General features: G+C 27.5%; 1 protein-coding gene across 7 annotated transcripts in view; it reads left to right on the top strand.

Moving 5' to 3' along the window:
• The window catches only part of LOC107455797 (protein phosphatase 1 regulatory subunit 12B), a 173,510-nt gene that overhangs the window by 40,915 nt on the left and 107,595 nt on the right, over positions 1-25,000 (top strand). For all 7 annotated transcript variants that reach the window (XM_071187599.1, XM_071187598.1, XM_071187601.1 and 4 more), the window contains 9 exons: positions 9,235-9,353; positions 13,142-13,304; positions 13,382-13,526; positions 13,624-13,698; positions 13,916-14,108; positions 14,197-14,301; positions 17,252-17,322; positions 18,207-18,329; positions 22,150-22,196. In XM_071187599.1, coding sequence (XP_071043700.1) covers positions 9,235-9,353; positions 13,142-13,304; positions 13,382-13,526; positions 13,624-13,698; positions 13,916-14,108; positions 14,197-14,301; positions 17,252-17,322; positions 18,207-18,329; positions 22,150-22,196 — 1,041 coding nt within the window. The remainder of the gene's footprint in view (positions 1-9,234; positions 9,354-13,141; positions 13,305-13,381; positions 13,527-13,623; positions 13,699-13,915; positions 14,109-14,196; positions 14,302-17,251; positions 17,323-18,206; positions 18,330-22,149; positions 22,197-25,000) is intronic.

The following is a 25,000-nucleotide window of genomic DNA, read 5'->3' on the forward strand; positions in this document are numbered from 1 at the left end:
CACGCTTTATTCGTGCTGAAGTTCAACATAAATTTAAGTTTTTTTTTTTTTTTTTTTTTTTTTTTTTTTTTTTTTTTTTTTTNTTTTTTTTCAATTATTGCTATAATTTTCCTGTGATTTTGACGATCCCGTTATTTAACTAAGATGTTATTACGACACGCGAATTTCTAATCACACATTTAAATAATCGTTTTTTGATACGGTATTTCGGTACAGTTTCATCGTAAATTCTAATTATTTTTCCTTCGTTTTTTCAGCGACGAATATGATTTGGTCGAATATGGGAATGAATTGTAATTTGGACGAAAACCGAAAAAATGCGGCAAAAAAAAAAAAAAAAATCGACCGAATACTGTATATTTGGGGTCAAATAGCAACATTTTTAGCTGCATAGCAACACTGAAATCAAAATTTCAATGCTAAGAATAATGTTTTCTGGAAAAACGTATAAAAAATAAGGCCTATATGGATCGCTTTTGAAAATCCTGCGCTATCATAAAAACTAAAGATTATATACAAAAGCGATACAGAGAGAATAAAAATCTATCTTAATTTTCGAAATAAAATTTTTAAGTTGAACAGTTTTCCAATTACCAGAAAAAGTCAAGTCTAACAGAAATGCTCTTAAAAGTTACCGCGTTATAATAAAAACGTCCATAAAAAGTTTTTATTTTTATAAAAAAAAATTTTTAAAAATCTGCATAGAAACAAAAAGCGTTCCTAATTTTTTAAATGAATTTACTTATGCTGAAATTTTCAGTTAAAATCTTTCACCTTGCCATATTTTTATAAGAAAAAAAAATTGCTATAAAATAAAGTTTATTAGTAACGTTCATTAAAAAAAATGCTGTGACATAATAAAAATGCCCATAAAAAGAAAAACAGAAAAAACAAATTGTTTTTAGTTCCGAAAACAAAACTTTAACATTGAGAATCACAGTTTTCTATGTTACTGGTTATTTATATTACAGTGCAGGGAAAAAGTAATAATAAATTATTAGCATGAGACATTCCGTTAAAATGTTGTATTATACTAATAAAAGCATTAAATTAAAAAATTTAAATAATTAAATAAAAGAATTTAAAAATTAAAAAAAATAATGCTCACTGCTTAGAATTAAAAGTATCGAAAAAATGACAAAATTGACTTGTCTGAATGTAATATTTCTATATTTAAAAAAAATAAAAATCCAGAAGTGCAAAAACTTGTGGTTCAGTATAAAGCATTCTAGTTTCAATTCTTCAAATTTCTTTTTTCCATTTGTCTTCTAGAAGATAAATTTGCAAGCCATGTGCAGAAACATGGATTTTAAAATTTGAAAAATTTGTGTAAAACCTAATTGTGTTTCCTATAGTAAATAATACTATAATATGGTTAAAAATACAATTTTATATAGGTACGATACCCAGCAGATCACCGAAGTCAAGCATCACTGACTGCGGTCAGTGTGCGGGTGGGTGTCCACATGGATCAGTCTGCATAGGGACCGAGGGTGCGCGGTATTGGTCCTTTTTAAACTGTTCTACCTTAAAGTGCTGGACTTCGCGTGCAGGTCGTCGGGCTACCGAAACGGAGGTGCCATCTCCTCTGAAGAGGATCAAAAATTGTGATGGCATATCTTCGGATCATCCTCAGGGATGTTTCCCAGACCGTCGCCAATAGCCCATTGTGCAGCTCTAGTGCGACGTAAATGAACTGTAACAACAACGATTTTATATAATTCTTGATCGAATCAATACAAATTCAAAAAAAAAAAATTCTGAAAAATATTCTGTCGAATATTTGACTGATCATTTGACCAACTGAATTTTTGACAAGAGCGCCAAATACTCGTTGCATCCCTAATTTAAATGCAGTGTTATTGCAACCTGAGAAATTCATAAAGTGGCAGAAAACGTGAATTTTTAAAATTGCTCTCTGTTTGTAGTTTTGATTTCAATTTTTTGTTGCTTAAGTGATCTTTTACGATAAAAAAAAATAAAACCTTTACTATATAAAAAAATCTAATAATTAATTAAAAGAAATAGTAAAGTACATTACCAAATAAGTATTGAATTTTATTTTGAACTGTGACAGTTTTGTTTTTATTTTAGGCTTTTTTAATAAATTTTCTTATATTATTTTCTTATAAATTTTATTCAATTAAAATATGTAATTTAAATTTATATTACATAATTATGTATTAAGTTTTTTCCTACTTTCATTCTTTGAGCATTGCAGTTTTTTTTATTGGAATTTATTTTTAAAATGAATTTTTGTGTGTGTGTATTGCTTGATATGATAAAAAACATTTCTTTTCTCTAATGTTTACTTATTAATTCTGATAAATCTATTTTTGATATGATAAAAATGGCAATTTAAAAAAAAAAAAAAGTTTTGTTTTTTTATTTTTGAATGAATTTAAATAAGTGAACGTCTTTAATTTTCTACAAATATATTACTAAGTTTATTGATAAAAAAATTAGAAAACTAGTGTTTAAATAAATAATACTACATTTACCCAGGGCTAAAGAGAATAGAAGGGCTGGTTCACTCCTTTGAATTAGCTTTTGCTGCGCCAATCCTCCGATTTTCTCTAGTGACCTCACTTTGGCGCAAAGCTCGCACTTTTACTTCAGGAACGGAGCTTTCGGCCTTACTAGCTCTAACTAATATTGGAGCATTTCTTTTTGCGACATATTCTAAGACATTCAGTATTTTCTAAAATGACTTTCCTCAGTTTTTGCAGCGAATTTACAAGAATTTAAAACTATTATCGAAATGCCAGTTTGCGCGATTGCAACTTGAAAAAATTTTGATAGAAAAACAAAAGGAAAAACTATAATTTTCCGCGTGTTCCCTAAAGTAAATGAACAACTATGTAAAGAATGGATTCCGAAATGACACAGTTAATATAAAACAGCAATACGTTTATTCTGTCGTTAAGAACTTTTATAAAAATTCATTATCTAAATAGAAACCGCCTCGTTACTTCAAAAAGAAAGGCAGGTGAAAAAAATTAAAAAATGGATAAAGTCAAAGAAAATTAAAATGTAAATAAAAAGTATAAATAAAATATATAGTATATAGTTGGAATTCTCCTAATTTCATAACATATTTTGAAATGTAGTTATTCTTAATATTTATGATTTTTTTTTAAAAATTATACTCTCTTAAATTTAAATATCTATAAATTATGCAATCGTAAATTTAAATATCTATAAACAATTGTAAAATTTCTAATCTCATTATGAACCTAAATTATTATTTTGTTTCAGTAATTATCGTTTAAGGTTGATGTTTCCTAATGATAAGGTATAAACAAATTGCAATTAACGGCATATTTTAAAATCGGGGATTCTAAATTTAACTCAACTTATTGTTATAAAAGAATATGTAGATAAAAAAGTGTCAATATATACTTTCATTTTTCTTAATAATTAAAGTTAAAACTGAACTTTTTAAAATAAAGTATTTATAGTGTCATTTTCTCCAACTAGTAAAATATTTTTATAAGTTTAAAATGGTATTTTTTTAATATACTGGCCAAGAAAGTTTTTTTAAACTATGTCTATGAATGGAAATAATGTGTTAATTACATAAAGTTTGAAAGCTAATAACCAGAAAAATCTAACTTATTTTTATAAAGAGAAAGATGCAAAGTTATCATAATATCTTTGTGTGCGATCTTCCGAGATCTGTGGACACAGTGACGTCATGAGGAGGGAAATCATAGCTTCAGTTCTAAGAGCAGAGTGAACTAGCCCTTCTATTCTCTTTAGCCCTGACATTTACCTTTAACATGTCTAAAATACATGTGCGACTCCTCTTTAGTCAACCTAGTCAAACAATCAAAATGGGAGAAATTAAATTGAGAAGATTGTTATGAAAATTGCTAAATGATGAAATGAATAACAAGCAAATGAAAAATTAAATTCTTGTGAGTATTTTAAGCAAAACGTGCCATTAAATATTAAAAATAAATATTTTTATGAGAAATATTGTTTAAGGATACAAAAGTTAACAGTGTTTTCACTACAGCGCGAGAACGCGAGGATCTCGCATATTTTTTTCTTTTCTCGCATTAAAAAATGATTACCGCGAGAAATTCGCGTATTCTATAAATCAATTTCAAAATTCGCGAAATTCTCGCATTTTGGAAAAAGTTTCGAATTACGTCATTTAGAATAAAATCCGTTTCACTTTTCTTCCTGGATCTTCATTATTTTCAACACNAAAAAACCTAGGAGCTGATATCTTGCCCCTTCCTTTGCAACACACACACAATGTCTTTCACACTCTTTATGGAGAAGATAAAGCTGTCCCTCTTGAAGTATGTGAACAGTGGTTAAGTGAAACGTTACCAAATTTACTTCAAGGATACAGTTAAAATGATGTTTTCAATATTGATGAAATGGGTTTTTTTTTTAAATGACTTCCAAATAAGACTATGATGTTTAAGGATGAAAACTGCTCAGGGGGTAAAATGAGCAAGGAACGTTTGACTGTTCTAGTTGGAGGAAATGCGTCTGGGACAGAGAAATTGCCCTTACTTGTTATCGGAAAAAAAGCGAAATCCCCGATGTTTCAAGAATGTAAAAACGTATCCTTTGGATTACAAGTCTAACAAAAAGTTTTGGATGACATCAGTTTTATTTGAAAACTATAAGAAAATTGGATCGGAAATTATTCGCTAAAAAAAGAAAAGTGATACTCTTTATGGATAAATGCACAGCACATAGTGATCAAGCTAATTTGAAAGCAGTAAACTTGCAGTTTCTCCGGCCAAACACAGCAGCAAAGTTGCAGCCGATGGACCAGGGTATCATAAAGTGCTTCAAACAGTCTTATCGTAAATGGCTTGTCAGAAGAATGATTAATAAGCATTAATTAAATAATCCGACAATATTTTGAAAGTCCAAAACCTAAACTAACGGTAAGTCGAACTTCCGATATGTCGAAGTTTTTCGTCAGTCCTATCAGATTCGAGTTATCGCGAATTCACTGTATATTGAAAAATTATTTATTTTTTTATGGAGTCTTAAATTTTTTAAATTGAAAAATTTTAATTTTATATTTTCAATGGAAATATATTATTATTATATTTTTTTTAATCACTGAAAAATTTTATGTTGGATGAAAACAAACAAAATTATAATTTAAGTTTCCCTCCTGGAAAATACTACTTTTCTTTTGTAATTGAAATTGGGAAAATTAAAGAAACATTTATAAATTTTATGAACTACATTAGATTTTCTTCAAAGGAAAATAAAAACTTTATATTTTTTAAAAGCATAAATATTTGAAGGGGAAATTTTCCTTAAAATTAAATTTTAAAAATGTGAATTTTTTAAAAAAATTTTGAAATAAAATTTTTATTTTAGTATGAGTTTAAAAGCAATTCAATTTCTTAATTATTATTTTCAAGGTACTTCTATTGGGATATCAAAAAGAAAGTAGCATAATTTAACATTAATTAATGATTTTTTAAATATTCATTGAATAGAATTTTTATTATAAAAAAAATAACACATTTTTCTGTATTAGGAAATGAAATTTTAAATGTGTCTCCAGCTGAGATAGAACCTTCTTTACCTCAGCTGCGAATTGGATGTCTTAGCCATTCAGCCAAGCATACACATCTTCTGTATAGCTTTTAATAGAAAAATAAATTAACAAAATATTTGCAGAGTTATACCATGTTATCTTATATTTTGACCACAATCTTTAATTTAAGTTTGGTTTTGTTTCAATCAGAATTTTAAGAATGTGTAGTTCCCTTGATATATATCTCTTCCCTTATATACATTCTCTTAAAAAGTAGTGATTCTAAGGATTGATTTAAAGCTCTTTGGTTTCTCTTTGAATTCTAACAGTCTGAAAAGCAATTATTTAAATGTATAATTTGAAAAGTAAGTTTATTTCTGTAGTGATATGAGGTCAAAAACTTTCTTAGCTGATACAGTGTAATGAATGGTATATGTCCAGTCACATAATTCAGGGCAAAAGCATAAGAAACAGATTTTTCTACCAATGTATTAGACCAAAATCGTTATGAACGAGATAAATCTAGTAGGGTGTCACTTAATCTTAGGTCATATGCTTTTTTTAAGGAAACTTTCGCACCCACCTCCGAAAATTATTCCTTTTAAGCAAATTGACTTATCTGTAAAGTTTAAGTTTAATTTCATGAAAATAACCCTTGCTGACTTGATCCATTATTTTTGATTTTGTAATGGTAAAATTATGGATTTAGAAAAAATCAATTGCTAAGCATTAAGTATTATTATTTAATAACTTACCAACTTATATATGTATTTATTATACTTTCATTTCATATTTATTATTTCATATTTATTTTACTTTTGTTTGATGCAGAATTTAAAATTAATGTGGACATTTTTTTAATGTTATTTATTTATTTATTTTGTTTTTAAATTTGGATGTAGTACATGTTATGATCTTGCACTCTAAGAAGAAGTTATTTTTGTTCTCCATGAAAAGCTAACAACTCCTTAAAATACTGTATTAATTTAACAACTTTTTCAGTATTGTAATAAACTGTGCTTAACATGACAGTTTTTTGTTGACATCCAAGTATGACACATAATTATGTTAGGTTGAAGAACTTTTAAAATATGAGTCTTTTTGAATACATTTGGAAAGTTTTTCTGCTTTTATTAGACACAGAGTAATCCACTGTTTTGTCTAAAATACAGTTATAGTGAAATTAATTAGCTAGCTAGTAGCTTCAAATATAGTAAGCTTAAGCAATAATATTGAAATTAATCTTCAGATAAGTTGCTTGACACTCCTAGTCTGCACTTATCACCTTTTTTCATTTCTCTTGTGTATCAAAAAAGAATGAAACAGGCAATTTTTTCTATTTCTGAAATTGTTTTGTCCATGTGATTCTAAAAATAGGAATTCTTATTCGGTTGTTTTTGCAATAGCATTGCATTCAAGTTACTGTAACGCATATGCTACAGTTGGATGTTTTAAAGAACAACAAAGTCTCCCTTTAAGTTTTCTCATGTTATACAAGCAGAGTAAGCTACCATCCCAACAAAATCCTTTTTGAGGAATAAATTGCTCTTTACACTTCAACGACCTTGATGCATTTTGCATTTTAAGTATCTTTTCAGTGTCTCCTAAAAACATAATGCACAATTCAGATAGTTCCTTAAAGTCATCTCTAAATATTTGTTTAATTCTTTTTCCAAAATGATTATTATCTCTTAAGTTTGTCTTTAAATGCTGTTTTGCATGTTTTTTTTATTATTATTTACATTAGGATTGATTTTTTTTTCTTCTTCAGATCATGACAATATTCTTCAAATATTTTGCTTTCAAATTCACTTCACAAAATTAATTCATAGGTATGATAAAGGCATGTGAATATTATCAAATCTCTATTTACATCTCTATTTATCTCTATTAAACATCTAAGGGGAGGAATGTTTTTTTTTAAAAGAAAAGGTGGAAAGGTGGAAAAAAAGGTTTTTGATAAATTTTAACCATGCTAGACAGTCCAGATGGGCTGTCTAGCATGGTTAAATTTTATCAAAATATGTAATATTATGTAATAACTGAATTTCATCCTTAACAATTTTTAAATTACCCTTTTATTCTATATTATGTGTATATTTCATTAAGTAATTCTTACTCATTATCAAAATAAAAGAAATACCTTCTACTGAAAAAAATAAATAAAAGGTAGTAATGGTTTTAAGGGATGGGGGTTTATTTTTACAAAAAGGGCAAGGAGGCATTTATAGGGATAAAGGGCAGGCCACCTTTCCTTAGAATGAACACTGTTCGCAATTGAACCTGGACATAGACAGCGATATGAGACTTGTTATCTTCTGGAGAGAACCCGGGAATCAATATAGGCCCCTAATATTGTCAAAAAGAACCACTATTGTTGAGGTGGTCTCATAGTCTGTGAAGGCTCACGTTCATGTGTTCGATAGAGGTATTCTAACAGGTCAGTGATACAGCGATGATTCTTGCATTCTATGTGAGTCTTTTCCATGGAGCATATGGGCGAATTTCATTTCGTGTATGATAATGGATTCATCTTTATGGCCCATCCACACAGGGCTCAGTTGGTGGACGAATACCAATCAGAAGATATTCAGCAATTGGAGTGGCCTTCAATGTCCCCTAACCTTAATCCAACCAAACAGGTTTGGGACGTCCCTGGATGCTCAATTGCTGCTGGAAGATCAGTTACAAAGATTAATGAGCTCAAGGGTGCCTTGGTGCAAAAGTGGGTGCGATTACTTCAGGGATTGATTAGAACCCTAGTAAACAGTATAAAACAGCGATGCACAAGTTTTGAGGCTCTTAGAAACAATCATACACCCTATTAGACTGGTTTTTCTCTGATCGACAGGTTGATTTGCTGGACAAGTGACTATTTTATTTATTTAGGGTACAAGTTGTGTCTTGTTACCCCTCATTATATTAGCCTTATATCTGATGATATTTTGGCCAGGCTTGGTTTTATTTGATTTGTTAGTTTTTTATATTGCAAAAAAACCTTTGTCCTTTCAATTGTTTCCAGCAGTGCAGTTTTTGTTTTAAAAGTATACATGCACCATCAACAGCCAGTGATTGAAGCAGTTTTCTCAAAATCTGTGCGTTAGTTTCTTGATTCTTAATCAAATTGAATAAGTTGAAATTTTTTAGAGGTTCCTCTGGGAACCACACAAGTGAATTTCTTTCTTTATGCAACATAGATTTTGGGTTTATTTTGCTTTCCCCCAAAATGTTATGAAATCTCATGCTCTTAGATTAGCATGCTCATTGGTATTGAATTTTTCCTCTCTTATGTCGTAAAATAAAACAAATACTTTAATTATTGATGGCAATTTTTCCAGGTCTTTGAATTGTATTTTTATTTTATATATTAGCTTTTAGCCGTATGGCCTTGTTACAAAATATTCCTTGTTTTTAATTTGGTTGAAGATTTTCTGTAAGATTTTTTTTAACAACATATATTCTACTTTTAGAACATTTTGAGGAATCAAAAAGTTATCAAAATTGATAAAAAAATTTTAATTTTGATTCAATATAATTCATAATAATTATTAATTATTTTGAAATAACTATTAAATACTTTGACATCTGTATTATGTATAAAGGTTAAATGCATATGTAGTTTACATTTAATCTAAAATTCTATTGAATGTTACACATAGAAGCAAAAATGTTCTAACATAATTATCTAAAAATACTATTTTTTATAGATATTTAATAGAAAATGGGGCCAATGTTGCTGCTGTTAACAATGATGGTGATTTACCTATTGATATAGCCGAATCAAATGAAATGGAAGAATACCTTTCGGATGTCCTTGATGAACAAAGTATACAATGTTTTACGTATTTTGAAAATATTTCTATTCTTTTACCATTAAATCTTTTTTGAAAAAAATTCTTTTACCATAATTTGTATAAAAAAACTATGAAAGCTTTATATAATGGAACTTTATATGTGGATGAGATAAATACTCTCTACTTTCTCACTCTTTTGAAATGTTGTCATATTTTTTGCATCTGAGTGGTAATTTTTCTAAATGTGGCAGTAAAAATTTTTTTTAACATCTTACACCTGAATCCTAACTTATAAAAAAAATTTCAGTCAAAAATAGTTTTTATTTCAGTAAAAAAAGTGGTAAAATTTGTGTCTTTAGAATGATACTTAAAATTGTTGATTAATTAATATTGTAATCTGAGTAGTGAATCGTTTTCAATCTTATATTTATTGGTGCACACAACATTGTATTAAAATATTGGAACTTGAAAAACCATGCAGAAATGGCTAAAAAAATATTAGTACTTTCAAAAAATGACTAGGAAGAAAGGGTGGATTTGTGATGAAATATTTTTTCATTAAAGAATGTAAAGATAAGTGATATCTAAAATATAAAAATTCTGTCTTTAGAAACTATGCGGAACTGATAAAAAAAAACAATCAAGAACATGTGAGTGTACAATTGAATCTTCACATGTTAAAAAACCGACAAAAAACCATGTGAATTTATCAGGGAATCTACCTGAATAGTCTGTTTTTCGTATTTATATTGAGGTGCGAGAGTAGGATAAAGGATCTTGTGTAGCGAAAATTCTTTATCCAGAATTCTGAGTGGCTTTTCACAATTTTTACCATTGTTATTAAACCTTTATAATTTGTCTCTACTTTTTTAGATTTTTTCACCTTATGTTTTACTTTTATTAAACAAGGATAAATAAAGCATTGCTGCAACAGTCCGTTGTAGGCCAGGGGTTTCTATCTGAGAAACTATTTAGACAACTGTTTTTAGGCTTGGGATAAAAGCAAACTTTTTTTAATGGTAATGCCAGTTGGAGCCCCAGCTATTTCCACTGATGGATTAACAGTGGAAATAGCTGGGGCTGGAAAAGCAATGAAATTTTCAATATGCTTTTCTCCTACCATATGAATGGCAGTATCCATTATTCAATAACAGTGTTACTAACTTTGGCAAGGCATGTGATTTATTGCGAGTGATTGGTTTTTAATCGTTAAATTTGAAAATTTTGAAATATATCTTAAGTGCTTTGGATTATGTATATTGTAATAAAATGTCATTAAGTTGTGAATTTATTTTCACTGTTGTTAAAGTGTATGTCAGTATCAAAAAATATTTTAGGGTTATTATTACAAATTACTTCTAATTTACCTATTGGGTTGGTAGTTATTTTATACAAACAAAAAAATAAATTTTTAATTTGTCAGTAACACATCGCACAATTGCTTGGGTTTTCTGAAAATTGGATTTTTAACATAATATGCTAAAGACTAAATCAGAGAAGGAATAAAACATTTCTTTTAAATAAGTTCACATTGAGATAAACAGTATTTAAAACCAAAATTGACAAACAAGATTCTCACTCAGACATTCAGTTATGTATTAATAAGTGATATAGAGCTCTACAATGCCAAGAAGTATCATTTAGGTCAAGAAAGCCTTGAAATATTTAAAGCAAGATTAGTTTTTTCATATTTAAATAGATATAAGTGAGACATATTCATGGATGGGAATGTTTTGATATCCACGATTACATGACAACTAAAAAATATTTAAATACCCATTAAATTATCAAGGTAGGCCAATCAACCCCATTACCTAATAATCAGGCTATTGTAAATGTTTCATACGTTTCAAAGTGTCAATTGTCTTAGCAGTATCATTACAAATCCTTTCAAGAAACTTAGCATCCTTACAGAAGGAAAAGCAAATTAATTTAATTAAGTGTATGTCAAATTGTATTTTAGTATTTAGTTGACTTCAGAATAATATGATTATAATTAAATTTTATACTTATTTTTTTTTTAATTATTTCTTGCGAGGTTATGATTTTGTAACATTGATTTATCACTTAAATTTTTGTTAGTTGTCATAAATAATATTCATTTGAGAATCAAATATTGCTAAATTTAATGAATAACAGTATGATTTCAGGTTCTAAAGGAAGAAATATTTATGAAAGCATTTTATTTGTTTAAAATTAAAGAAAATTTGGGAGAAGTTATAATTTTCTGAAACAAATTTTTAAAATACTCTTCATTTTTAAAATAAATTGACAATTTAATGTGCTGTTGAACCTTTAAGATATTTTCTGTTTAATAACAACCCTAAATAGCATTTAACTAATTTATAATGGGATATTAGGAGTAGTGCATACCCTCCAACTGCTACGGAATTTCCGTAGTTTCAGAAATCTTCTTTTCTGACGGTAGCAAAATTAATGTCTTAATATTTAAAAAAAAATTAATTTTAGCGTAACTTGTCCACTATTACTTATAAAAGTGCAGGCCATATGGCTAGATTCTTAAGTTCTGATAAAAGTTTTATGAGAGATCCATTTGCTTTAAAAGTTTCTACTTTGGTTCGCTACCACTAGAAAGAATTATTTTCAAAATCCTCATAAGTTGGAGGGTATGGTAGTGTTATCCAGCGAAACATTTTTAGAGAGTAATTTCCCTCTATTAATTTTTGAGGAGGGCATTTCAAATCCGAGATTTTGTTTGTAAATTACTGCTATTTTATTACTGCTATTTTATAACACAGATGTTATAAGATAGATGTCATAGCATAGGATGAATTATAAAGGATGAATTATACCATGGATGAATTATAAAGTAAACATTCCAGAATTTTTGCTTGAATATGCATCAAAAAACATAATTTCACGGAAAAAGTCCGGATTTCCTGATTTTTTGCTAACCGCGATTCCGAAGTTTCCAGAAATCCAAGGTCCAGAAGTTTCAAGAAATCATTAATCTCATTTATGTATAAAAATTCTTGTATATTTTATTTACAAATATTAGTACTAGAATTTATACTTGGCATTTCTCTTCATTTGTAAATATTTTTTCTGGTATAATTATAAATGTGATTAGAGATAAAAGTCAACTTATACATAATTATTTATTTAAATTATGCTGTATATAATTTATTTAGAATTTCATGTTTTGAAATATTAATAATTTAAATACATAAAGACATTAATTTTTTGAAATTTGTCATTAATGATTTTACTCTAGAAATTTTTAGGATTTTTGAGTTGGGCTCACAATCACCCTTGAAAATTTTAAAATTTTTAGTGAGGAGTATTTGTACTCCTGGTAAAACTTTTTATGAGTAAAACTTGAATCTGATATGGAAATATGCTCACAGATGCATATTGGCGAACTCTGATTAGGAGATACATTTAATTATGTACTGTAAATAATTTTAAACTGTTACTTTTTTTTGGGAGCTTAGGACAGTTTTTAGTGAAATCGGGGTCATTCAAGACAGACTCCAAAAATTTATAAATTCAGTATTTTTCTTTATTATACCACTTTTGATGGCTGTTGAATTTTGAATTGAGTTTGTTGAATTTTGAAGAGGTTGTTTTCACCACAACCCAAGTTTATTATTGTTAAAGCTGTTTTGCTTCTCCTTATTAGTCTTTCAAAGAATTCTGTGAATTGTTCAATATTTTTTGTTTTTTAAAAAAAATTGACAGTTTTTGTTTCTTGATTATTGACTTTTGATCTTTACTTTTTTCTTCTTTTTATGAATTCAATCAATGAATATTTTTAAAAATTCTTTGGTTTATTTATTTAAATATGATTATTTTGCAGATATTGATTGTGATTTAGCTCGATCTGAAGAAGAACGTCTAATGTTGGAGGATGCAAAATCTATGCTGAACGCTGGTACAGATCTCAATGATAGAATCCACTCACGCACAGGTGCTACTCCACTTCATGTAGCTGCTGCAAAAGGATATATTGATGTTTTAAAGTATGTTGCATTGCTATAATCATTTGTTTTACTTAACTGAAATATTTGGTTTCATATGTTTATTTCAAAATTTTCAGACTTATAATTCAAATTGGTGCTGATTTAAATGCTCAAGATTTTGATGGGTGGACACCCCTTCATGCTGCTGCTCATTGGGGCCAAAAAGAAGCATGTGCAATCTTAGCTGATAATTTAGTGAACATGGATATTCAAAATTTTGCTGTATGTAATAAGAAGTAAATAGAAGTAGTGAATAATTTATAAGTAAAAAATCTATTTTAAGATTTTTTTGATTTTTTTCTTGATCTTTATTTATTAGGGGCAAACATGTTTTGATGTTGCTGAACCAGAGCTTGTTAAACTTTTGGAGGAGCTTAAGAAAAAACAAACTCATGTAAGTTAAAAAGTATATTAATTAAAAATCCATTTTCTGGAAGTATAATTTGTTAAATAACTATTTGTAAGAAACTAAAATATTTTAGTTTTATTATGGTTTCAATGAATTTTAAACTGCTTAAAAACACCAATCAATTTGCATGAAGTTTAAACAATCTTAAGTGATTATGCTTAGCTTAAGAATTGGCATCATATATTTGCTTTGAAATACTTAGATGCAGAAAGATCGACCGGATATTCAAGCTATTCTTCAAAGGACCAGTAACAGACCACCTCTTAAACGTAGAACGTCTGTGACACGCATGAGTGGACAAGAAAAGAGTAAATCAGTTATGAAAGATACCAAAGCAGAACGGGCTCAAATTGAAAATTTAAGTCTTCCAGAAGAAGAAACTGAAGACGATAAGGGTAAACATTTTTAAACTGGAATTGATTTGTTTGCTTCCTATTTTCTTTAAAGCAATGCAAGATTTTAGAGGCTTTTATTTTTTTTTAGAAAGAATTCATACAAAAAAGAATACTGAAAAGATGCAGTCTCTTGTTGATCGTTTTTCTGATGTAAATCCTAAAGACAAAGATATTGTTTCCAGAATTAAAGAGGGTAATTTATTTAAAATGATTTTTGTGTGTTAAATCTGTTTTTTAATATGCCTAAACTTCAAAATACTTTTAAAGATTAAAAAAATCACGATTCAGGGTTCATAATTGTCCTGGTAATCAAGGTAAAATATATTTTCTCCTATTTTTTGACTTTTTGTCCTAATATTTCTGGATTTTTTTGTGTGTTCGAAACACCTCATTTTTGATGAATAAAATGCAGATTTTAAAATGGACATGAAAAATCTAAAGATTTGGATTTTTGATCCATCATCTTTTTACTCTAATTGCTAACGCTTGCAGAAAGTCGCAAAATTTGATAGCTCGATTTAATTATATTCAAGTTTTAAGCTTATATCCTTAACAATTGTTTTTGGAATTTTATCATTTTTACAAAAAAGAAACTAAATTAACAATTTTACATAATCAAATATTTATCGTGGTGAATTAAGGGCTCAAACACTTACTTATTAATTTTAGCAAATGCAGTAACAAATCTTGTAAGGTGGATTTTTGTAGTTTCGAAATTATTAATTTGTCTCTTTAAATCATATTTTATGTATGTTTGATTCGAACGAAATAAACAGTAATCATATCATAGAATTTTTAAATGGTTTATTCAGGGATCATCCATTAAATAAGTTTTATACAAAACTGTTAAGCAGTATATTCTCTATATTGATTGTTTCAAGATTACTGAAGCCCTGCTATAATATAAATTCAAACAAAATTAGCATAATTAATTACCTATATAATTGTTGTGATCATTAATTTTAGAAGTTTTGTTTAACAAATCATATATGTTAATACTAAGTAGTTATATTAGTTTCCAAGAAATTTTGATAATTTGAAGTATTATTACAAGTCAAAAGAAAATAGATCACTTAATATAAAATTGAATCACTTATGTTTTTTTTTTTTAATTTTTCTTTTTCTTTTCACAACTAGTGTTAAAATGTCATTAAAAATAAATAATGGTAGACTTTTCATGAGAAATATTTTTAAAATGTTTTGTGTGACATTAAAAAAAGTATCAAGCAAATTTATTTTATTTGTTGCTTCTTATAGTTTAAATCTTTTTTCAACAGTCTAGCTTTTTTTTTTGTTTTATAGATTTATATTCTGTGACATTTTTTGGTTCAGAAAATTTTTCAAGTATTTGTAGTAACGTTTGAAGCATTTAGAATATGTTTTTCCTAAATGATTTCTTCATTTTTTTGATTCTTGGTTGAGAATTGTCTTGGGTATCTCTAATGTTTTGTGCTTTAAAAAAATCTACTAATTTCATACTTGGGAGTCTGCTTTAAATGAATTTTTTTTGTTACTGTTTGTTAGGATTTCTTATCAATATTAAACTTTGCTCAAATGGTTTTAAACTAATACTGAAGACTTGAAAAAGTGGTATTTAATTTAAAAGAACATAATTGACTTGAAAATTTGTAATCTTATTAAGTATACTCTTGAATAGTATAAATTGCATGTAAATGTAGAAAAAGAAATTTATTACCTTTTTTTAAATTGAGTTTGAGATAAGTGAAATAATAAAAGATTGTTTTTTGTATTTTAAAATGATTTCCTACTAGATTGACTATTGAGTTTTCTTCTTTTTACAATTTCCCTTATGTGCTTCTAGTCAGCTATATTTTCTTAGAAAATTTGTTATTACATGCTTGCATACACACATAGGAATGTCTGTGTGTATATATACACAGTGACCAATAAGTTCTCATGCATTTTCAAATTTTTTTGCAATAATACAAAATACATCATGCAAAAACTTTTTCTTTAAATTAAAGTAGCAATAATTAAGTGTCTGTACAGTAAATGCTTTCTTCCGAGGTGAAGAACGAAAGTTTTCTGCCTGCCGTTAAAAAAAATAAGTTGAGAGAGCATGTATGTACAAATAAAATATTGAAGCAGGTTCGTGTCGGGTGAGTTAGGAGGCCATTCATTCTTCGACAAGAAGTCTGCTAAATGTTTGCTGCCCTTCTCCTGAACAGTACATGCAGTATAAGGAGCATCATCTTTTTGATGACAGAAATATTTGACCTATACGTACTCTGGACACTTGGAAGTAAAAATTTTCTTAAACTTCAAACAGTTTTATAATATTGGGCAATTGATTTTTACTCCCTTTTCAATGAAAACTATCTGGAGTTTGTATCTTTTTCAAATAGCTCCACAAACCATTGCAGACAAAGTATTTTGATGACACAGAACATAATGCTGATTTTCAGGGATTTTATCAATATAAATTTACAACATTCTACCATTTTAGGGGTTGAGACTTTGCTATAAAACAAATAGTTTCTCGTATGAAAAGGCAAACTCATCCCCAGTGTGCCCTGCAAGAATTTCTTCCGTCTACCTCCTTTTCATCTTAGCAGACTTTGAAAGTCTGCAAAATTGCTCTTTCTATAAGCTTTGAACCCAAGGTCCTTTCTCAGAATGTTTAACATTGATCCACCTGATATTTTGTGCTCTCAGTATAACTTTCTAGCAGTTCTTTGTCTGTTTCGTCGTATCCTTTCCCTGACCATTTTTACAGTCTCTTTTGTCCAAACAGAGCACGGTCTGCCAGATCTTCTGTAATTAACTGAAGACATCTCATTATACTTTCTGATAGTTCTGTAAATAAAAATCTCTCTTTACCCCCCAGAGCTTTCAAGTGTCTGAAAATTTGCTTGGCTGCTCTCTTTTGATGAATTTACTTATGAATATTTCTCTAAATTTCATCATTCTACTAAGGTAAAGAAAAATTGTGAATAGTACATCATATAAGCTTGCAATAGCTTATATATACCTAGCACTAAATTGCTTGAAAAGAATTGGGATTACAGTAACAATTATTTTTTAACCTGCTTCAAAAGTTGTATGAGAGTTTTTTGGTCATTGTGTATATGTGTGTGTATATATATATATACATATATACACACCCTTGCTTTCTTACTTAGATGGGTATGTGCAAGAAGATATTCAGCAACCAAAGAATGTGCCAATAAATGAAACCAAGCCAGTGCCTGAGGTTTGTAATTTGTATGTATATATCTGTGTGTGTGTGTGTGTGATTTTCTCAAAATGTTAACTTTAACCTTAGACAATTAGAAAAAATTCATCTCATAATTAGCATAATTTTGATAATTTTTACATTAAGACAATTTTTACATTAAGTATATAAATCAATTACCAGCAAAGTGATTCTCTTATATTGGAATAAATGGTTTCGTTTGGATATTTTAATGGATGTTAAAATAACATTGCACCTGGAATAAGAAATAGACATACGTACATGGCCAAGAAACTGGACTTCATATATTGTTTGTTATAATGGAAGAGACACAGTAATGAGAGGGGTATACTGTATCATTTAATAAAACAGTTTAATAATTTATTATTATAACAAAATTTAAATATTTTTCTTTTGTGTAAAAAGGTTATTTAAAGTATTATTCAAGAAATTGTAAAATTTGTAAATCAGTTTCTTCTTTAAGTCTAGATTGAGACTTAAGACCAAATGTCTATAAAAATCTGAATTGTATACTTTGTAAGCTTACTTTATTTCTATATGTGGTAAAAATATTTTTGCTACATTTCTTATTTCTATTTTCCTCATTTCTATGTTTCTTATTTCTATATTTCTTATTTTTATTTGTTTATCAAATATTTATTGAACAATGAAATATTAAATATATTTTGACATTTTATTCATCATGCAAAAAATAAACTCTTTCAAAATAATTCAATTTTAACGGTAACAATATTGTAAATGCCATGATTGTTACTTTTCAGTGCAATAATTATAAGAGTAATCATAGCAAATTTATGTGCAGATACATGCATGCATGTATGTACAGTATATGAAATAAATATATTGGTTAAGTATGATTGTAATCATTGATGTTTAATTAGACAACCATTGCCAAAGAACCTGAATTAGAGAGGATTCCTTCTTGGAAAAGAGTTCTTAGGAAAGCTAATGCAGATTCTATGGAAGCAGAAGTCACTCTTAAGAGGCCAAAGAAAACAAATGAAGTAAAGATATAATTTTTGTCATTGTTGAGTTCTATAATTTTAGTAAAGGGAATTGTTTGTTTTCATATTCTAAATATTGTTTATATATTTTAAATAACATAAACTATTTTACTTTTTGTTTTGAGCAGTTTGTTAGGTTTGGTTTTCATAATGGTAGATCCTTAAGTTAGTGTTACACCTGAAGTGTAATTGAGACCCTGCCAAATGAAACATTTTTGTTTTTTAACTATCTTTATCCTTTCTGCATTGGTTGAAATTTTGACCACCAGGAAAAAGTAGGAGCATGTGTAAAATTTAAACTATTTTTACATCTTATTTCTTTTTTGTATTATTCAAATAACATGGATACGAAGTTTTTATCCACACCTGCCCTCTAGAATGTGCATTATGTTGGTCTAGACAGGGTAACTTAAACAAATTCAACATTGCACCCACTTTTAGAAAATAAACTAAAAGTGTTTTCTCTTCCAAAGAACACAACATGTTCTTCCTAGACTGTAACAAGACCAGGTTCATTTATAATGCTTTCGGTCTGGTTTATGCTTAGAGATATATCTAGTCATGACACTTCTGTCTCAGATTGTACGACTAGACCAGATATGCTCACAATTCTGTATGGATTAATTATAACTGCCCATTAAATTTATATTAGTAAAAAAGTTAATGTTTTGGTCTATCAGTTCCAATTGAGATATTAAAAATGGTTCCAATTAACATTTTAAGAAACTTCTTTACTCATCCAATATGTGAAATGATTATAAGGAATTGAATTAGAAAAAGAATCCCTAACACAGGGTTTGTAGTTGTCTTGACATTGCTGATTTTCTTGATTTAAAAATATTTTGTCCTGTTTTGTTGATTTTTGTCCTGATATTTCTGATTTTTTTGTGTGTTCACATAATTCCCATTTTTTATGAATATAAATACAGATTTAAAAAAATTGATTTACCAAGTTTAAATAAAATATACATGTATTTAAATTTATAATGCTAATAAAAATTGTGATATTTTATATGTTCAAATTAGTGAACCGTTTAGTAATTTTATGCATGGTCAGACTTATGGCATTACCTGCAGGATCTTTTGTTTTAAATATTTTCTGAATTCTGTCATTTTATGAGGGAAAAAAAACTCAATTAACAATTTTTATGAGGAGTAATTCAAGAGTCTTGTGCTTATTTTTTATTTTAAGCAAATACTGTAACAAATCTCATTGGGTGGATTTTTGTAGTTTCAAAATTGTTATTTTGTTTCTTTCATCTGATTTTAAAACTAATAAATTAAAACAAACAAATCAGTAATTATATTATGGAATTTTTAATACTGTATTGAGGAATTTCCCACCAAATTACTTTTATACAAAATTATTAAACAGCATATTATGCATGGTTTCTTTTCAAGATTATTGAAAACTTGCTGTAAAATTGTTTGACTAAGAAAATCTTGTACTCAACTAAAAGTTTAATTTAATATTGGTATGAAGTAATATTGACTAATTGATATGGGTTATTTTTTAATGTAATACTATAAGAAATTTCTATACCGTAATTTATGGAAGAAAGGCCGCGGCGTTTACGAGTTTAAAAGTTTTAAAATTTTAATTGCGGCGTTTACGATATTTAAAAAATAAATTTTACATTTTTCAAAGAATTTTTTTTTAAAATCAAAATAGTTGCGAAGTATGGCAAAAGATGGCGCCATTATTGATAACCCACCACCCCTTAAAGAAAGTGGGTTGATCTCGATCTAGTTCCCGCCAAACCGCGTGGTTGATAGCTCTTTCACATTTTTTCTCACTTTGTTACAACGTGCTTTGTGGAGAAATTAAATTGCGGAAAGATTTCTTTTTAGTATTTGCTAATATTTATACATCGTTGTTATGGACGCGACTTATAAGCTGATATCTTCTTATTTAAATAAAAAGAGGTATATTTCCAAAAAATCAATAAATTAAATTAAAAAGAATATTTATAAAATGTAAATATGTAGTACAGTATGGAAAACGAAACTCGGCACTTAATCCGACCAAAATTTTTTTCTTTCTTTTTTCTTTTTTTTTTTTAAAGAAATTTTAATGATAAGAGAGAAAAGAAAAAGTAATATTTCTTTTTATTTGGAATTTTTTTCTCTTGAAGGAAGTAACTATATTTTATCTTTTAAAAATAAAAACATGAAGAGAAAAAAATAATAAATCTGTGTCAAACAAAACATCTGTTCCTAAAGCAGTTTAAAATAAAGTGAAATTGAAAAGTAAAAACATCTGCATTTCCAATGAACAAAATAAAGAAATGCAAGTTGGGAGAAACTGATGAATCAAACTTGACAGCTCTGCAAGTGCTTTATTGGTTTTCCCCCCACATTTCCCTCTTCTGTTTGACTATAAATTAGCCACACCCTTTTGACATCTTTCTCACTTGGTGTACAAAATGAATTCTATCCCTTTTGCTGCTTTTTTTAAAAAGAAAAAAAAATTTGATTTATTTATCCTTTTTTGGTTACACTTGTTAACTTGGTTTTTTTTATTGTTATTAGTTGTTTGCTTCTTTTTTGTAGTTATTCATTGTTAGGTTCTTGCCATTAATTGTTACTTTTTTTGTAGTTCCTTGTTAGCTTTTTTTTTCCGAGGTGAGCATCTTTAGTTAAAACAAAATGTTATGTAAAAGAAAAAACGAGAACAATGATCTCGCTCTGAAGAAGAAACGATTATTTCTTTTTCGGATTATTTCATCTTGAATTATTTATCCTTCGGATTATTTCTTCTTGATTATATCTTATAGATTATTATTTTAATCAATGAAATTTCTAAAGATGGGACAGTTTTAAATTCACCCCATCAAAATCTACAATTGAAACTTAGCTAAATTTATTGGTTCTTCTGAAATTAACAGCGTAATTGAATTATCGTAATATACGGGCGCCATATTGGAATTTCCGGAAGAGATCCAAAATTCTGCAAATTCCGAAATACGGAATTTCGTCGGTCCCGTGAGTGTCGAATTTTGGGTCCTATACTGTAATGTAAAAAAAATCATTTATATTAAAGTAATATAAATATAGTTATTTAAATTTTTTACCTAACGATGGCACCAACAGCCGATTGTAACATGTTGTTCTGAGCAGTTTGTCCAAAATATACAATAGCAGATTACATTCTTGATTTTATTATAATTATACATTTATAAATTTTAATTTATATTTTAATTTAAAACATTAGTAGTATTTATAAGGAATTAATGTTATATATTCACTTTTGCCGCTAAATCGTTATTATGGGTGCGGCGTTTACAACATGTGCGGCGTTTACCATGATTTTTTTCTTTTAAGTCTCATTATCACAAGTGCGGCGTTTACGATAGGTGCGGCGTTTCTTCCATAAATTACGGTACATTGATCTTAAACAATGAGTTTTTCAGTGCTCAAATAATAAAATTTAAACAATATAATTCTAAATTAAAAATATGTGGTATATTTGATTATTGTTTTTACACTATAATTTACGTTTATTATACTTAAGTGGAGCAAATTTTGTTTTTGTGATTTGTTTTCCCTGTTTTAAAGTAGTCTGAGGTATGCATACTCTATCAAAAGAGGCCCTGTTTTTTTTTAAAGGTTGTTCTGATATTTTCTTTGGCCCACTACAAAACTTGCAAGCAAAAGAGGTTTTTACCTCTTAAACAACTTTAAGTAAATCTCTTATTGAATCAAAAATACAAAAGTGACAATCTTCATCAGCATATTTTGAAATAGGTTTAATTAAAAAGACTAAAACATTGAGCATGTAAAATTTTTATTCCTTAATATTCTATTTTTTTCTTACCAGAATGAGGAAAATGCATCTCGAACTAGTGATGTTCCAATCAAGGATGGGTGAGTATTATTTCTTTTTAATTTTTTTATAACACTAAATAGGAATATTTTTAAGTCTCTATTGTTTTTTAAAACATACCTAAAATGTGTTTATTAATCGATTTATAAAACTATGCATCAAAATTAAGAAATTTTTTAACGAGTCTTTAATATTATTACCATCCCAAAATTTGTATTACTAGGCTATTCCCTATAATCATTAAAATCTATTACATTTTTTTAAGTGGGTAGCTATTCAAGTAAGGATGTTTTTAGATAGTGTTCAAGTACAAATATTTATAAATTTTTATTAAGATACCGTGAAAAAATTATTTTTCATAACATTTTCAAAAAAAAAGTTAACATTAATTTGTTAGGATTTTTGAATTTCTGTGAAATTATCTCTTATTTGCCTTAACTATGTTTTATTGCTGGTGAATGTCTAACTGCTAACTTTTATGACTAATATACATTAACAAATAGTTAATTAATGCATTATATAATTTTTAATTTATGGTATGTGTAAATTTACTTTCTTGACCATTTTTAGTTTGTTTTTAAATTGATATTTATTCCTTCATTTTGTTAATGTTTAAGCACTTTTTGAGTTTTGTGTCACCCCTTTAATCTTCTTTGATCAAATATTTAATTTTTTATTAACCTTTTGCTTACGGCTGGTACAATACGTGGACCACAATGGTACAACATGGTACACGATAAGCAAAGGGTTAATACTTGTCATTTTTCCTTTTCTTTTCAACACTTAGCAAGTATATTTATTTTTTTTTTAGTCTAGAAAAACTTCTCAATGTTTAAATTTTTTTCCAGTTATCTATTTTAAAATTCTGTGTATATTTAAATATTTTTGAATCATTCTAAATTTTTTTTTACCAAATTATTAATCAATAGTTTAACATTCTGAAAATTTAAGCTGACGTTTGGTAAAATATTAGTTATTTCTTTTAAGATTTTCATTAAATAATGGTGTCATCAAACTATTTTCAGGATAAAAAATAATGGTACAAAATAAATTTTCAAAATTTAATCTTTTTTCTGTCATTTTAGCAAGCAAAATGAAATTCTCCAAGTTCTCATTTTGACTATCGATTTAATTGATTTAGATGAAACCTGATTCAGATTAGTGAAATATAAATAAAAGCTTAGTTAATGAAGAATACTTAAATCTTCTGAATTCTTCTGAATACACTGTTATTTAATTTATTTTCCCTTTGGAAGGTTCACATTGGCTACAGCCTTAGTTACAAAGCTTAAGTAGTGACACGCTAAAATTTTGATGATAACCGCAACTCTCTTCCTATGTTTGCAATGAAGAAATATGGAGTTTCTATTCTTAAACGCCACTTTTTATAGTTTTTTCGTATATTTGATAAAACTTTAAATATTTACTCTTTGTTTTAATTCTTTACTCTGAAATTATATATTTTATTTTTATTCTGTTCAGTGAAAATAATACCTTATCTAAAAGTTGAAACTTTCTTATTTTGTCTTTTATTTTTTTTTTGTCTTTCTTTTTTTGTCTTTTATTTGCTGCACCTTTATTTTATTTCAGCAAACTCCTTGATATTTTTTGCTGTCTTTTTTTTATGAGGTTCAAAGGGTGGAATGATCTTGTGACTTAAATCATTATGGACATTATTCACAATGTTCAAAAGAAAAAAAAAATTCTTTCCAATAGTTAAAATATCTTTCTTTTTAATCAATACCAACTGTTATTTAGTCATTTATAATAAACAATTGCTGAAACTTTTAAGTACAATTAGCTAAATTTGTAATGAAATTTTAGATGTAATTAACAAAATCAAAAATATTTTAAAACTGCTGTTTTATTTTAAAAATACTAAATTGAATAAAATATTATTTGTTCGTTAGAATATAAATTATGAATTAATTTTGAACATAGTAATTGATACATTTCTTAACTAAAAATGCGAAATTCTTCAAAAGCAAATTAAATCACGAGTAATTTTAAAATAGAGACAATTATTTAAAAAAACAATAAATTAAGAAACAATTAAATCTTTAAAAATGGAATGTATAGTGTTTATTAAGTAAATAAAAGAAAAATTGTCAAATTCATAAGCAAACAATATTTTATCAAAATTTAGTACTTATAAATGAATTATATAAAGGGCATGAGTAGAGTATGATTTTTTAAAAAGAGATTAAATATAAGATTTTATTATTTGGAAAAATGTAAAATAACTAACTAAACATTACTGATAATGACTGTATTTAATGAATAAAATCTCCTTTATTAATTAATGCATCAATTTCTTTTAATAGAAAAAAAGAACCGTTTGGTGTATAGCAAAACCAAATTAAGTGCTTTTTAAAACACAAAATAAAAAGAAAGTGAAGTTAGAAATAACAGATCGAGCCTGTTGATACCTCACTATCCAAACTTTTAACCAAAATGGTTAGTGTTTACCCATGTGATCGGCGCCAGCCAATCGAAATTTAAAGAGGCTAATTAAATTACATGACCCTGAAATATGCAAGAAATAATCCCTAGTTTTAGTTTACAACAGCATAAATAATTAATGTCGCTCCAATAGTTAGTGCCTTTTTCCTTAATTTTATTTTTGTTCAATATTTTTGTTTTACGTTAAAAAAGTATGGGATTGTAGACTTATAAATTTCAGCCATACATTATTTCAAGTTTTATTGCTAATATCAATTTAAATATATATATTTCTTAAAACTTAGTTTTACTTTTTTTATTGCTCAGTAAGAATTCTGTTTTTCAAAAATCTCGTTAACTATTCAGATTTTCTTTATAAACTTTTTTCATTGTAATAAAGATA

The sequence above is a fragment of the Parasteatoda tepidariorum genome, chromosome X1 (genome assembly GCF_043381705.1).
Source record: "Parasteatoda tepidariorum isolate YZ-2023 chromosome X1, CAS_Ptep_4.0, whole genome shotgun sequence".
Lineage (NCBI taxonomy): Eukaryota > Metazoa > Arthropoda > Arachnida > Araneae > Theridiidae > Parasteatoda > Parasteatoda tepidariorum.